Source organism: Paroedura picta, chromosome 2, assembly GCF_049243985.1.
Source record: "Paroedura picta isolate Pp20150507F chromosome 2, Ppicta_v3.0, whole genome shotgun sequence".
In the NCBI taxonomy this organism is placed as follows: Eukaryota; Metazoa; Chordata; class Lepidosauria; order Squamata; family Gekkonidae; genus Paroedura; species Paroedura picta.
The window spans coordinates 86,741,094-86,756,354 of record NC_135370.1 but is presented as its reverse complement, the minus strand read 5'-3'; the positions used below and the strand labels follow the sequence as shown (position 1 = coordinate 86,756,354).

At 43.6% G+C, this 15,261-nt stretch overlaps 1 protein-coding gene across 3 annotated transcripts in view; it reads left to right on the top strand.

Annotated features, from left to right (window-relative positions):
• TOLLIP (toll interacting protein) overlaps positions 1 to 4,366 on the top strand; it is a 39,146-nt gene extending 34,780 nt beyond the window's left edge. For all 3 annotated transcript variants that reach the window (XM_077321453.1, XM_077321451.1, XM_077321452.1), the window contains one exon: positions 1,126 to 4,366. In XM_077321453.1, coding sequence (XP_077177568.1) covers positions 1,126 to 1,340 — 215 coding nt within the window. In that variant the 3' untranslated portion in view covers positions 1,341 to 4,366. The remainder of the gene's footprint in view (positions 1 to 1,125) is intronic.
• Positions 4,367 to 15,261: the final 10,895 nt, after the last annotated feature.

Below are 15,261 nucleotides of genomic sequence, written 5' to 3'. Positions count from 1 at the left end.
CCACCAAGAAACCCCAGGGTTTCATGAGAGAGCCTGTATTAGACAATGTGTACCAAATAAATTAAAATGGAAATCACGTACCTTGCAATAAAACCTTAATACCGTTCATCAGAAGTCAATATTTACTGAAATGATTCTTGTGGCCTTATTGATGGTATAATGCAGTGGTCCGCAACCCCCGGGCTGCGGCCTGCGAGAGCTTCGGCAGCAGGCCGCAGCTACCTCTCCCCGCCCCTCCCGCAGTGAGAAGCTCGCCTGGCCACAAGCAAATCGGCCGCCGAAGCATCCAATTAGCTTGTGGCCCAGCAAGCTTTTTGCTGCAGGACGTGGGGGGGGGGGAGAGGAAAGCGCGTCCGCCAGCATGCTGCGGCGCAAACGCGCATGCACGTAAACGGCTGCACATGCACGTTTGCGCCTGATGGGCGCAAACATGCATGTGTGACAGATTCACGCATGCGCGCATGCACAGAGCTGTTGTGCATGCACGTTTGCGCTCCCACTGGGCACGCAAACACGCATGCGTCCCCGGGCGGAAACACATATGCGGCAGGTCCGCGTATGTGCATTTGCATGGGGCCCTGGGTCACTCTCTCCCCCCACCCCTTGGCAGTGGGCCGCCACCTGAAAAAGGTTGCAGACCGTTGGTATAATGGTAACAACTCTCATGCTGTAAGTAGTAATCGTGCATTTACCTGATGGCAAAATTCCATTTGACAGCTAAATCTCCCAGAATGTTGAAAGGATTTCTTCTACTCATTACAGCTACTGAGAGATGCATTCTTTGTTTTTACTCTTCTCTTTTAGTATCACCCTGCCTTTCTCCTTTTCTGCCACTATCACTGTGACCTAAGAGAAGTGTCAGTGACACTTTGTCCTTCTACCATTACCAAATGGAAATCAGATCTTAAGACCAAGTTCCCCTGCTCATGCTTTTATTTATATATGCTTATGCTTTTACACACAGAGAAGGTTTATACCTACTGCATACTTGGGATTAATGTTTACTGTTGGTGTAAGAATCCTCGGAACTGTGGTCTAAGTAGCTCTGCAGATACCATGGCAGTTTGAAGCTGTACATCATCTTCACATGCATCAGTTTTCCGTGTCTTCCTATGTCTCTTTTAGGAATGCCTGCTGTTTGTAACCCAGGGATGGTACCTGTGGCCGTGCCCCCTCCTGCAGTCAATCCTCAACATGTGTGTAATGAAGAGGATCTAAAATCGATCCAGGACATGTTCCCCAACATGGACAGAGAAGTTATCCGTTCCGTTCTAGAAGCCCAGCGGGGGAACAAGGATGCAGCTATCAATTCTTTGCTTCAGATTGCTGAGGAATCCTAAATGCTTCTCTGCATTCCCTACTTTCATTGTTATCCCTACTTTGATTTGCCAAGCCAGGGATTTAGCTAGAGGAAGAATTTCCTGAGAAAGCCTTCAGTCTGAAAGATTGTGGTCCCTTTATTTTTCTTGTTGGACATTTGCACCTTTGTTTTTACATGTTATCTTTAGAAACCTGACCCATTTCTGGTAATATCGGTTCAGCCATTTATGGCTGCATTTCTGTGTGAGAAGTAGAGTTGGGGTATCCCTGCTGCTTCCTTCTCTCTCTTTCCCTGTTTTGGAGAGAACACACACATGTTTGTGCACAGACAAGCACATCTGCCCGTTTAACACTATGCATTGTATTGGCGGGGGAGAGGGTTGATAATGATAGATGAGAGAAGACTGCCATTCCAGAAAGTACTTTTATCAAAAGTTTTCCATTTACAGCCCCTTTCTGTCAGGTGCACAGAGTGCTTACATAGTTCCCTGGGGGGCGTTTTGTGAAAGCTGAACACTGCAGCCATTTGTAACAATTCTCAGTGTAGGCATACTGGTATTCTAGTAGTCCTCACAGTCTTTCTGATAAGATCCCCTTGCTAAATATATTAATTGGGTACTAATGCAATATATTTGATGTTCTGCCTTTAGGGGCAACTGCTATCATTTGCTGTGTCGCTGTGCTTCTGACACCTGTGGCTATTAGGTTGTCAGGACACAAGAGCAACATATATTAGAGAGAAAGGGAGGGTTGTTTCCTCAACTGTTAGTGTGTTTACTTGCACTGTTCTTGCTTCTGCTTTTATGTACCTTTGAACGAATGAAAGAGAAATTTTCCAGTTGGGAACGTTTGATATTAATTCTTAATAAACATTCTTGTGATTAACCGAACGCTATGGAAAGAAACAAGTCGCTTGAGGCAGGTATGAATGGGATAGGGTAATTTTTTTTTTTATCAGACTACAATTTATTTTCAAGGCGTAGTTTTTCAGGAGAACCTAGATTGCAATGACTCTGTGGGCGTTAATTTGTCAGAGGCGAGACCTGTGGTTCTCATTTGTGACAATGGGAGGAGCCAGAATTAAAATATTAATCCCCATACTTGAGAGGAGGGGAATTGTACAAGTTCACCGCATATGTTTTACAGCATGGAAGGTGTCATGGTATCTCCATTTAATCAGTGAGTTTGTTTGTTTGAGAAAGCAATGTGATGCACTTTAATATGCACATTTTTTGTTACAATGTGCAGGTTGGCTTTTTGCTGGTTTCTAAAAATTAAATACTTTCGATAATTTAGCCATACTTCGTTACTACTCAAGGATATGAACACAGCAAACAGGCATTCAAATGGACTGTGGATTTTATTGCTTTAGAAGAGCTCACAGTTTTTCTCTTCTGTTTATTTTGCTCCTCTTTATCAAGCTTTCTGTTCTTAAGAAAACACCTCATGTCCACTTGATTATCTTAGCATATCACCTTGAATGCTTCTGGCACAGCCAGCTATAGTTCAGATATTTATTTTTTTATGATTAAAGTATATGTGGAAAAATAACTTTTAAAGATAGTACCAAAAATATGTGGTTTTTTCCTACTGTTTGATGTTTAACAACTGTCCTCCTATTTGACTAGACTTGCATTTGTAAGTGTTCTCTCCCTTCCCTCCACTTTCTGTTCCTTTTTAGATTCATGGATACATTCAATTGTGAGGTGGGTTATTCTGCAACCTGCTCTAGAAGAAGTGTATATTCATCATACAATTAGTTTTGTCCCTTTTATTTTCCACAGAACTTCCAGATTAATATTATGATTTAATGATGCGCCTTTGTCTAATTAGCATCATAGCAGGGTAGATCTTGTTGCGTTTAGGTATTTAAAAGAAACATCATTCAAAAGTTGTCAGAAAAACCTGGAATAAATGATTTGTCCATAAAATCTTTTGTTTTAGAGTGATACAAATGGAATGAGTAAGGACCACAAAATGCAAGGAAACTGTACATTTCTAGATGTTAATGATTACTTTGGAATGCTTGAAGAATTGCTTTTAGTTTAGGGATGACCTCAGATGATCTATCCGATCCTTTATAGAGCTGAATGTTTGACATATTCAAAGCAGTTCTGAGAATGAACTTTCACAATCAGGACATTGACATAATAATGCTCAACTAAATCTATTTTGTGGAAGGTTCCAAGATAGAAGACCTATGTAAAACCTGGAAAAGTCAAGTGATCATTAAGTTGCATTTTTGTATTATAAAGCAGAGAACTTCCATGGATTGTGAGTAATAAATGAATAGTTAATTCCATGTGTATTCTATTATAATGAAGAGAATGTCAGTACACAGTCTTTTGTGAATCTAATAGCTGGCATCACTGATTACTATATTTTCTTTATCCTTAAAAGTAAAAGGGGTAAACTCAAGTATGGCCACACTCATAAGCATATCTTTGTTGGGTTGCTGCCTGGAATAATACCCTATCTAAAGCACGCAAAGGGAAAACATATATTTGGAAAGTTTTCATGGATTATAGTTAGAATTGCCTGTCAAATATTTGTAATGATTGAGGTACCCTTGCTGATGTACAGAACTGAAGTACATTAGTCTGTTGTATGAATTAAATGCTGTGTCGCACACAATCCTTCATATCTGTTTTATATACACTTTTCAACAGAATAGCTTATTTGGCTTTGTTCGTCTCTCTAGCCCAGAAGCTGCTATCAGATTCTGGTATTTTGCTGAAAGTTGTTGGCACTAGATTCAATCCTGCCAAGGTTCTGTAGTTGGTTAAATTCAGGAATATTTTTGTCTAGCTAGATGCTTTCCAACTTTTTCTCTATTGCTGTTTGATGCGTGCTGATGGTACCAAGTGTTTCTTTTTGCAGACGTAACTGCTTGTATTGGCTGACCTATAATACTGTATAGGGGCTGTTTTGCTCTAATTCTCAAGACATTGTTTTTTTACTTTGTTGAAATTTGGATGTTTTGTCTCCTGCATTGTAAATTCTTCTTTTTCCCATTGTATTTAATTGAATAAATGTGTACTATATACCAGGTTGTGAAAAAAAAATGTGGTCCTTTTCAGAAGACTCGGCAAAGGAAATTCAAGCATTTGGAAATCTGTTATGGAAAATGTTAATAATACCAGCATAGCATTTGTACATCATTTAAGACACTGCTCCCCAACCTTTTTATTACTGTGGACCGGTCAACACTTGACAATTTTACTGAGGCCTGGGGGGGGGTAGTCTTTTGCCAAGGGACGTCACTGCCGCCCGAGCCCCTGCTCCACTTGCTTTCCTATTGGCGCCCCTGACTTCCCACAGCCTGCTGGGAGTCCCAGCCATGGTGGCCGCTGGAGAGCACCAAAGGTGAGCCGGCAGCAGAGTGGCGGGCAGCCCCCGAGGCAGCAGCCAGGGAGGAGGATGAGGAGGAGCTGCGGCCCGGTATCGACCGATCCGCAGACCGATCCCGGTCCCCGGACCAGGGGTTGAGGACCACTGATTTAAGAAATATCCCACATTATGGTAAAAAATGGCTTTGACTCTTCCATTTGGTAAGGTTTTAATGGGATACCCAGTTTTATTCAAGGATAACTCAAACCATTGAATGTGTCTAGTGACATATAGGTTTCATTTAGAGATGGAGAATCTAAGTTCAAATCCCTCTCAGCCAAATCATATTGTTTTGGGAAAAGTCATATTTGTGCCCTCAGTTTCCCAATTTGTGCAACAAGAATACATAACCTTGTAAGGTAATTTTGAAGAAAGCATATTGGATATTACACAGTGAGTAATTAAAATGTAGAATTTGGTGCCAGAAGATTTAGTGATGGCTACAGGCACAGATAGTTTAAAGAAACCAATATGAAGAATATAGATCATTTGGGATGCTTAACCAAGTCAAGGAAGCTATTAAAAGACTTCTTTTAAAAGTAGAAGGTCTGCCCCAGTGAACTGAACAGCAGGGTCCATAGACCCTGGCAAAAGAAATGCAAGTGACTAAACATGCAAAAAGAAAATTTGAGAAGCAGGTTGCTGAAAACATCAAGGCAAACAGTAAACATTTCTTTAAAAATATCCAGCAAGGACCCAGCCAGAGAAGCAGTTGGGCCTTTGGATGACCAAGGGATAAAAGGATTGCTAAAGGAAGATATGGAGATGGCAGAGAAACACAATTATTTTTTTTTGTTTGTTTCTGTGTTCGCTGTTGAAAGTGTGGGCCCATGCACTCATGCCACAGCCACTGTTTTTAGAAAGGGACTAAGTCTAATTGGGGGTTAGATGATATTCTATCCCTATTGTGAACTTAAAAAGCAGGAAATCTCCAGATCTTGATGGCATTTACCTGGGAGTTCTTAGGAACTCAAATGTGAGATCGACTAACCCATCTATGTAAAGTATGACTAATTTCAGTGGCTGTACCAAAAGATGTTCCTGTGATATTTTTAAAGGAAACCAGGAAATTACAGACCAAGTAGCCTAATGTCTATACCAGGCAGATTAGTAGAAACTATAAGAAAAGATGGAATTGTTAGGAACTTAGAGGAACAAAGCCTTCTGAGGGAAAATCAGCATGGCTTCTGCAAAGGGAAATCCTGCCTTACTAACCTTTTGGAGTTCTTTAAGAAAGTGAACAAACATGTAGACAACAGTGACCCAGTAGACATTATATATGTCTCCCTTTATATATCTCTCCCGGAGCTCCCCTCCGGGAAATAATCAACCTCTCCCTTTCAACGGGAGAATTCCCGGAGGGATTAAAAGAGGCAGTGGTACGCCCGTTGCTCAAAAAACCATCCTTGGCTCCGCAGGAGCCTGACAACTACCGCCCCGTCTCGCATCTGGCGTTTCTGGGGAAGTTGGTTGAAAGGGCTGCTGCAGGCCAAATATCAGCATTCCTGGAAGAAACTTCAGCCCTTGATCCATTTCAGTCGGGCTTCCGGCCTGGCCATGGGGTGGAGACAGCGCTAGTCGCCCTGACGGATGACCTCTGCCGCCAACTGGACCGAGGCGGGTCAGCGCTGCTGATACTATTAGACCTGTCGGCAGCGTTTGACACAGTCGATCATGAGCTCCTAGCTCACCGCCTTGCCGACGCTGGGATACGGGGGACAGCCCTAAAATGGCTGATCTGCTTCCTCCAGGGTCGCGGACAGAGGGTAGCAATAGGAGAGAGAGTTTCTAGCCGTCACCAGCTCACATGTGGAGTCCCACAAGGAGCAGTGCTCTCTGCAATCCTATTTAATATCATGCGCCCCCTTGCTCAGCTGGTGCGGAGGTTTGGGCTGGGTTGCCACCAATACGCAGATGACACCCAGCTCTTCCTCCTGATGGATGACTGCCCTGACTCCCCCCCAGAATCTTTAGCCAGATGCCTGGAAGCAGTGACAAAATGGATCAAGCAGAGTCGTCTGAAGCTCAATCCTGCAAAGACGGAGGTCCTGTGTTTGGGTAGGAAGGGACCATGGGAGGAAGCGCGCCTGCCCCATCCTGGATGGTGTGCAGCTCCTAGCGACTCACTCCGCCAGGAACCTGGGCGTGATCCTGGATGCTGGATACAATGGAAGCCCAGGTCACGAAGGTAGCACGGCTGTCATTCTACCACCTCCGCCAAGCCAAACTACTAGCGCCCTACCTGGAACCAGAGCACCTAGCCACAGTGATCCATGCGATGGTCACCTCCAGACTGGACTTCTGCAACTCGCTCTATGCAGGCCTGCTCTTATCCTTGATCCGGAAACTACAACTGGTGCAGAATGCCGCGGCCAGGATTCTCACTAAGACATCATGGAGATCACATATCCGGCTGGTACTTCAAGAACTTGGTTGGCTCCCAGTTGAATTCCGGATTAAGCTTAAGGTTTTGGTAATCACCTTTAAGGCCATACGCGGTCTGGGCCCAGTGTATCTGAGAGACCGCCTCCCTGCCTATACCCCCAGAAGAGCTCTACGCTCCGCCACCTCCAACTGGCTACGGATCCCTGGCCCTAAAGAGGCACGTCTGGCCTCAACAAGGGCCAGAGCCTTCTCGGTCCTGGCCCCCACCTGGTGGAATGAGCTCCCTGAAGAGATCAGGGCCCTGCCGGAACTTCCACAGTTCCGCAGGGCCTGCAAAAAGGAGCTCTTCCACCAGGCATTTGGTGGGGCCGACTGAGCCATAACACCTACAGGTGCCCCCCAGACTGAGGGAACGAACCAACTGAGGGATTGTCAAGTTATTGTTGAAGTGCCGTTCTAATTGTTCCAGTTGATATGTTGTTGTTATTGTTATATTGATTTTGATATTGATTTTGATAGTGTTCTATGTGAATGTTGAAAAATGTTTTATGTAAACCGCCCAGAGCCGTAGGGAAGGGCGGTATAAAAATATAAATATAAATAAATAAATAAATAAATAAAATATATTTGGACTTTCAAAAGAAATTCTTTTGAAAGCACAAGTATATGTTGTTTCCTGGGTCACCATTGTCTACATGTTTGTTCACTTTCATGGGATAAGAGGATGGGTTGTGTTATGGATTAAAATTGGTTAAATTACAGAAAGCATGCTGGCTCAGGGTAGCTTCCAACAATATTTCATAAAAACATATAAAGTAAATCATGTACAGTATTATATTAAACTTTTAAAATATCATCCTTAAAAACCATCATGCTAGCTGTATTGGCAATTTATGTGAGGGCTGTGGGGCTGTGAGAGGTCTGAGAGAACTGGGAATTGGCCGCAGTGACCCAGCAGACCTCAGGTGTCTCAAAGCAGTTTCCAATTGTCTTCCCTTTCTCTCCCCATAACAGACACCATGTGAGCGAGATGGAGCTGAGAGAGCTCTGTGAGAACTGGGAATGGTCCACAGTCACCCAGCAGGCCTCAGGTATTTCTAAGCAGTTTAAAATCACTTTCCCTTCCTCTCCCCATAATAAGCACCCTGTGAGGGAGGCTGCTAGGGAGGTCAGTGAGCATAGGGGCCGGCCCAATCAGGGTGCAGCCAGCCGTACCCTGATTGGCCCATATTCAAGCTTGAACACCCTGGATACGCTCCTGCCACATGGGAGTTTCACAAATATATAGAGGAACGATGGATAAGGATGTACTAATTGTTTTTATTTTATTGCTATGCTGGAAGGAGTGGTGAATAAATTTTAAATATAAATATATAAATGTATTAATCCTAATTACATGTTCTCCCTGTCCTTCCCTGTTTTTCCTGTATGGCTCAGAGGAAGCAGTTGTATCATGGACATGGGGGTGGGGGTGGAGAGAAGCTGATTTGTTCTGTTGCTGGCAAACTAGAATTTTAAACTACAGTTAATGCTAGTTCCAGTCAGTGCTGACTTCTAGATAAGAAAACAAACAGCAATATATAACTTTACCCAATTAAGGAGTGAACAGAAAACTGATGTTTGTTTTTCTTCAGTCTTTGTCGCATGGGATGTGAAGAGGTAAAATATACACATGCTTGAGGAATCCTGGCTTTTTCTTCATGGTCTCTATGCAGGCACATAATGGTGGTGCTAATCTATCGATCTACCTATCGATTGATCGATCTCTGAATTATATCCTGCCACTCCCATACAATGGCTTGTGGTGGGTCACAAAATCCTACTTGAAAACCCATTAACCCCTCCCCCCCCAGAAAATCACAGCAAACAAGGCGATAAGATAACTCGATCCCTGCACCCAAAAAGACTGATACATCCACTGTCGGGGAGGGAGAGGGGGCCTAGCTGGCAACAACCCAGGTGCTAGCACCAGCCTTAAGAATTTACATGCCAGCTTCACCCAAGCTGAGCAGAGGATGCTGGCATTCTTAACAGGGTAGAGTGTTATTCAGTTTAGTTCTCTTTTGTCCACCACAGAAATGGCATTTATTCATTGAAAAATTTATTCCACTTTTCTCCCACACTTAGAACTCTTAATTGGCATAAAATATAAAATGCATAGTTTAAAAAAAATACAGATTAGATAACACAAAGATGCAACCGAACAATCCCCAGGTCAAATTTAACACTGATGAGGCATGAAAACAACTGGACAGGTGCTGGTTTTGAATCACAAAGGACCACGGGCTCAAGAGCCAACATTACCAGTTAAAAGCTTGCATCTCTGTCCAAGCCCAAACTTTGAATTACCTTCCAAACTGGAGAGGAGCAACTCTGGTCTTAATTAGCTTGCTTGGATGGGAACTTGCTTTTTCAGACAATTTGAGCTAGTAATTTTATTCATATGGCCAGAAATGCTCCAAACAACATGGATCACACTTAAACACATCTAGAAGCTCTATCTGTTGCTTGCTCTGAGAGTCTTAAGTCAGGCAACATAAGGAATTGATCTAGAAGCCGTTATGGTTGTTCCTTCTGATATATAAAAAATGTAAAAAAAATTGTATTGACTAAATATATTACAAACATATTGCCTTAGAAAGGTTCCCTTTCTCCTCTGCACATTGTAGCAAGCGTGTCTTTGACAGTAATAAGTACATGAAACACATTGGTATTCGCATGGCAGAAGCACCTGCTGTGTTTGGTTGTACAGATACTTTTAGACAAAATTTCCTGTTGTAAGATATCTTTCTGAAACTGCTCACACCTCATTAGAGAGCTGCTTTGGTTATTAGAAGCTCGCTGTACAGGCAGAAGATGCTTATCCCCCTAAGTTAATAGTTTTTTTCTCTAATTGAGCTTGAAGTGGTTCCAGTAGGCCACACACTATTGTCAGGATTGATTAATAGCAGCCCAGTGCAGATGGCATGGTTTCCAGCTGTTGTACATAATTGCACATTTTACAGTACAACTTTTGAGAAGCCAGAAATGAACTCTAAGCAAGAACAGCAGTGACTGGGCGGGGGGGGGGGGGGGGTGGAGGTGGTAATTCAAGTTACATTTCTAAGTTCCTATTTACAGGTAGGTAAAACTGCCCCCTCCCCATATCAAGGATCCAAGGAAATCATTGGAACTGATAGGTACAAACCCAAGTTATCCCAAACAAAATGGATATATTGTGTTGGACTTGGGGGCTAGTGTCCTGTGCATCATTACACACTGTTTTCTTCCAGGAGCTGAAATTCAGTGGGTGAGAAAAGGAGTCTGTTGTATTAGAGCTCTTTAACCAATGTATAGGTTGGACCTCTCCATGAAAACTATGTTCCATGAAGCTTTTGTGTTGGTACAGATGAGGTTGATTTCCCGTTATCTCAGAATGTAGTTTCCAACCACACTGTGTGAGTCAGAGCTCCTTTGGGACCTCCTCCTGCTGATTTCACCCCTGCTCTTATGGCATCATCACGTGACAGAGAAAGGAATGCCATCAAATATTCTACTGCATTTATTAACAAGCTAACACAGCTCCGCGCAGGGGAAATATTAAAAGAAGTCTTCAGATGTGTTATTGTGAGGAGGTCAGTAGGGTTCAGTAGGAATCTGCTTATACTTGGAAGCATGTTGGGAATCTTTTGACCCTCTTCATCATTGTTAGAGATGGGTCTCTGTGAAACCACAAAATGGGGTAGTTTGTGGGTCGTGAACTGGGCTCATATGGCCATGCCCCCAATGACTGTGCACAACCACATACAGGTCTTACCCCTCTGTATGTGTTCATAGGCATTTTGGGGGAGAAGTTTCCTCCCTTGACGCATGCACAGTGCTTGAAAATCTCTCTTCTGGCAAAGACAGGGCTTGGGAGGGTTGTTTTTTGGTTTCCGTGGTGACTCCTGTTTAGCTTGATTGACATACTTGTAAGCCAAGAGTAGTGCTCCCTTTGGTTTCCATGAGAATGCCTTGCCCGTAAGAGCTCATTGTGTCATTTTGCTCTTAGTGGAAGAGGGTGAAAGGGAGACACACAGCTATTTGGAGGGAGAGAATTTTATGGGCTAGGTGGGGGGGGGTTAGAGTAAAGGAGCACCTTCAGCGTTACCTGTGGATCTTCAGCTACTCATTCCTTTTGACATTCTGTAGTTTGACAGTGAGTCCAGTCATAGGTAATTTGGGAGGCGTTTCAGAGAGGATCTGGTTTGCCACTTTCCAATCCCCTCCAGGATCATTTACTGGAGTAATCTCACCTTTTGGTTTTCCTTTTCCTTGGGGCTTTTCCATGTTTTACATTCAAACAACACTTGAGGCATCCCTTTGTTGCTTTCCCGCTAGAGGTGGTTTGTCACTTATAAGGTTTACAGATCTCAAGTCAACATGCACTTATCTGCCATGTCTGATTTTAGAATTGTTGAGTGACTGGTCTCTCTCCCATTGGCCTAAGTCCTTCTGTGTTCCCCCGCCCAACAAGATGGGTGGTAGGGCGCAAATGTGAGGTCCAGCTCGAATGAGGGGTAGAGGGCACATGAGGGGCACGTGTTGTGAAGTGGAGAGGCCCACCCCTTCTATTATGACACAGGGAACTATCCAAGTGAAAGCCAGCTTGCCACCAGAAGAGGAGGCAACCTCCATTGTTGAGTGTTCCTTACCCCCCAAAAGTCCTGCAAATTCCAGTTTGGGTTATATGGCAGGTGAGGATGTAGAGAGGCGTTCCTCATTGCAAACTTTCTTCCTGGAAGTGGGGTACAAGATCAATAAATCCTGGGTTCTGTTTCCCATCATTCTGAATCTGAGGTGTGGTTTACCTCAAGATTCATCTTCACTTGGGTGTGTGTATGGTGGGGGACTGTGGCTCCAAACCCACTGTGTAGCTTCCTTGTATCTAGGGTGGCTGTGATTGGATAGCCATATGTATATTGGCTTCCACATTTTATTTCCTCCCTTCTTTCCCCCAGATCAGTGGTCCCCAACCTCCGGTTCGGAGACCAGTATCAGTCCGTAGATCAGTCGGTGCCAGGCTGCAGCTCCTCCTCGTCCCCAGCTACTGCCTTGGGGGCTGCCCTGCCACTGCTGCCGGCTCACCTTTGGTACTCTCCAGAGGCCTCCATGGCTGGGTCTCTCCCTCGGTGTCTCTCCCTCGGTGCAGCACCCCCCAGTGGGTGGCGGGAAGTCAGGGGCGCCGGTGGGAAAGTAAGTGGAGCAGGGGCTCAGGCAGCGGCGGTGGCGACGTCCCTCGGCAAATGACTACCCCCCTGGGCCTCAGTGAAATTGTCAAACGTTAACTGGTCCCTAGTGATAAAAAGGTTGGGGGCCACTGCCCCAGATCACACATGGTACTACCTTAAAGTGTCACATTTATCAGTCAAGTTTTCATTTTCTGCGCTTTTCTCTTTTCCACCCTCTTCCCTCTGCTCATGCCCTATTGAAACACTTTGAAACCAGTCATACATCACTGCCTTTGCTGGTTCAGGATGTGGCCAGTTTTAGTTATTTTAAGGAAAGTTGCAATGGTTAAAAATATTCAGCTTTTGCTAAGTACTCCTGAGTTAAAGAATGGTTGTGCTTGTGGTATGTTTCCTACATTTAATATATTAATTCATTGTTTGGATTACTGTAAGCAAACTTGGCTGCCCTGCAGTTTATGAACATGAATAAAAAAACTATACAATAATACTTTACTATATACTAATAAAAACATAGCAAAGCAGCTTAATAAAAGATTAAAATGGCAGCAGTCAATACATATACAGCACAATATGTAGCCTACAGCATGATTTAAAACATAAACCAGTGACTCAAACTTTTTAAAAAATTACAAAAATATAGCAATGTGCAACAAATCTCTTAAAAATTAATGGAGATACATTTACACACATGGGCCATTTTCTAAAAACCAGTAGAGAAATACTTAGAACAAGCTCCCAGAGAAAAAGCTCCCACCAGCACCTTTCTAGAAACCCACCAAATCTTGGGGGGGAGGGGGTTGTATGCTTGTTTTGTTTAGAAAATGGGTAGGTTCAGTTGGGACTTCTGTCCAGCAAGACCTGGTTGACCAATGGAGATCTGATTGTGCAGATTAAAAGAAATATTGAAAAATTACCTGCTCCCAGACAATTTGTGGTTAGCCCCACTTCCTGTGAAAGCTGTTTTGTGTTTGGACCTGTCAAGTTGTTTTAGAATTCCACAGGTGCCCACAGGCTGAGAAAGGTTGAGGATTTTACCTCTAAACCTCTTTCTTCTTTGTTCTCTTTTATATTTCTCATCTTAGTAATTCGTATTTTTTTCTTATCTGTGTTTATTTTAAACTTTAATGTATTATATATTAAAAAATTGAGAAGCCCCCCTGTAGAATGTCTGTAAGAATCCATATCACCTACCAGTGAGAACTTATACTTGAAGCTAGACAGATGAAGGAAAGGCAACCAAGAAGGCCCTAGCTCTTGTCACTGTCGCTCACTTCTGACAGTGAAGACAGAGCAGAGCTCATTTTTCTTTTATTTTTTACCTTTCATTTTTATGGCACTTCCATCTGCAGTTTCCAGTATCCAGTTTGGATTATATTATCAGGGACTGTATCCTGCTTCATCAAGGGAACATCCCTATCGAATTTCAGGTAAGGAAATGGAAGCCTACCCATTTTTACAAAGGTAATTAGAATTCTTGCTTGCAGCACAGGAAATGCTTTTGCATTCCCCCAAACCAGGGAGATTTGCATTTTGTATTTTATATTTTCCCATTACCTAGGTAGCCCAGGCTGGCATGATCTTGTCAAATCTCAGAAATTAAGTAGGGCTAGTAGAGACCAGAAACGTCCAAGGACACTGTAGGCAAGTAATAACTCTTAAAAGTCAATGTGTTCCCATGGCAGGAAGGGAAGGGGGGTTGAGCTCAAGTGGGGAAGTCAGCTGGGTGTGGAGATAGGAAGAGGCGTTGGCCCTCTCAGAACAAGCCTGGCCTGTAACAGCTGTGCTGGCAGCGTCCTGCCTCCTTTTCTCCCCTTAGTATTGCATGCAACCTGGCCTATGGCTGACAAAGTTGCAGCCTTTGTTAGGTAGCAATGCCACAGAGCTGGAGCTGGAACACTCCCTTCCCAGAGGGAGCTGGAACTCTGACTTAGTTGAGGTAGTGCTGTTGGGAGACTCCACCCCCCTTTCCCTACCTCCCTCAGCTTTCCTGACTCTAGCTGCTGCCACAGCTGCTTCCATCCAGAGGGCTCAGTCAGTAGGCCATGGGTGTAATAAAAGGAGGGAGTCACTTATGGCATGAAAGACAGGGTCCAGGCTGTCTTCTCTGCTCCCGCTCTTCTTTCTGGCCTACATGAGGCAGAGCTGCCCTCATTCCCCACCGGTAGCCGAGGGAGACGTGCGAACCATAGCTGTACCGCAAGTTTTTTGTGTGACCTTTATTCTATCACAGTCTCTCAGCCTAACCTACCTAGCAAGGTACTTCTTTTGAGTATAGAGTCAAAGAAGGGAAAGTGACATGAATAATTGCTTTGTGCCCCCTGAGAAAAGCATATAATTTTTTTTTAAATCATAAAAGTAAGAATGATGGAGTAGGGTTGCCAATATCCAGATGTGTCCCAGAATTCCTGGTGGTCCAACAAAGTGAGAAATAATAATTTCTCCAAGCTGCTGAGGTCCCTTCCTTCTCCAGGCTCTACCCCTAAATCTGCAGGAATTTTCCAAGGCACAGTTGGAACCCTAAATCTCCAGGACTGTCCCAGGCTAGAGTTGATAACCGTATGGTGGAACCATCAGTTTTTCCTTCATCTTAGCTCATTGATCCCCGGCTGTTGCTCATTTTTCAAATAGAGTGTAAGGAAGCCAACACTGGAGAAATAGTTTTCAATGGGAATCACTGCTCTGAGTGAAACTTGCAGAGCACAATTAAGCAGCAGTCCCTATGTATGTGTTTATGAACAACACAAAGATGGAGTATTTGTGCTGCAAATAACAATTGTATACTACTGTGTAAGACTACTATGCATATAAGAAGAGCCCTGAATTAATGGACAGACTTACACTTGAGCTAATTCTGAGAAAGCTACATTCATGCAGTTGCTATGCAATTGGTGAAAGCCCAGAATCTAAAACACACTTGAGTATCATTAGCAGGATCTGTATCCATCAGTATTTTCCT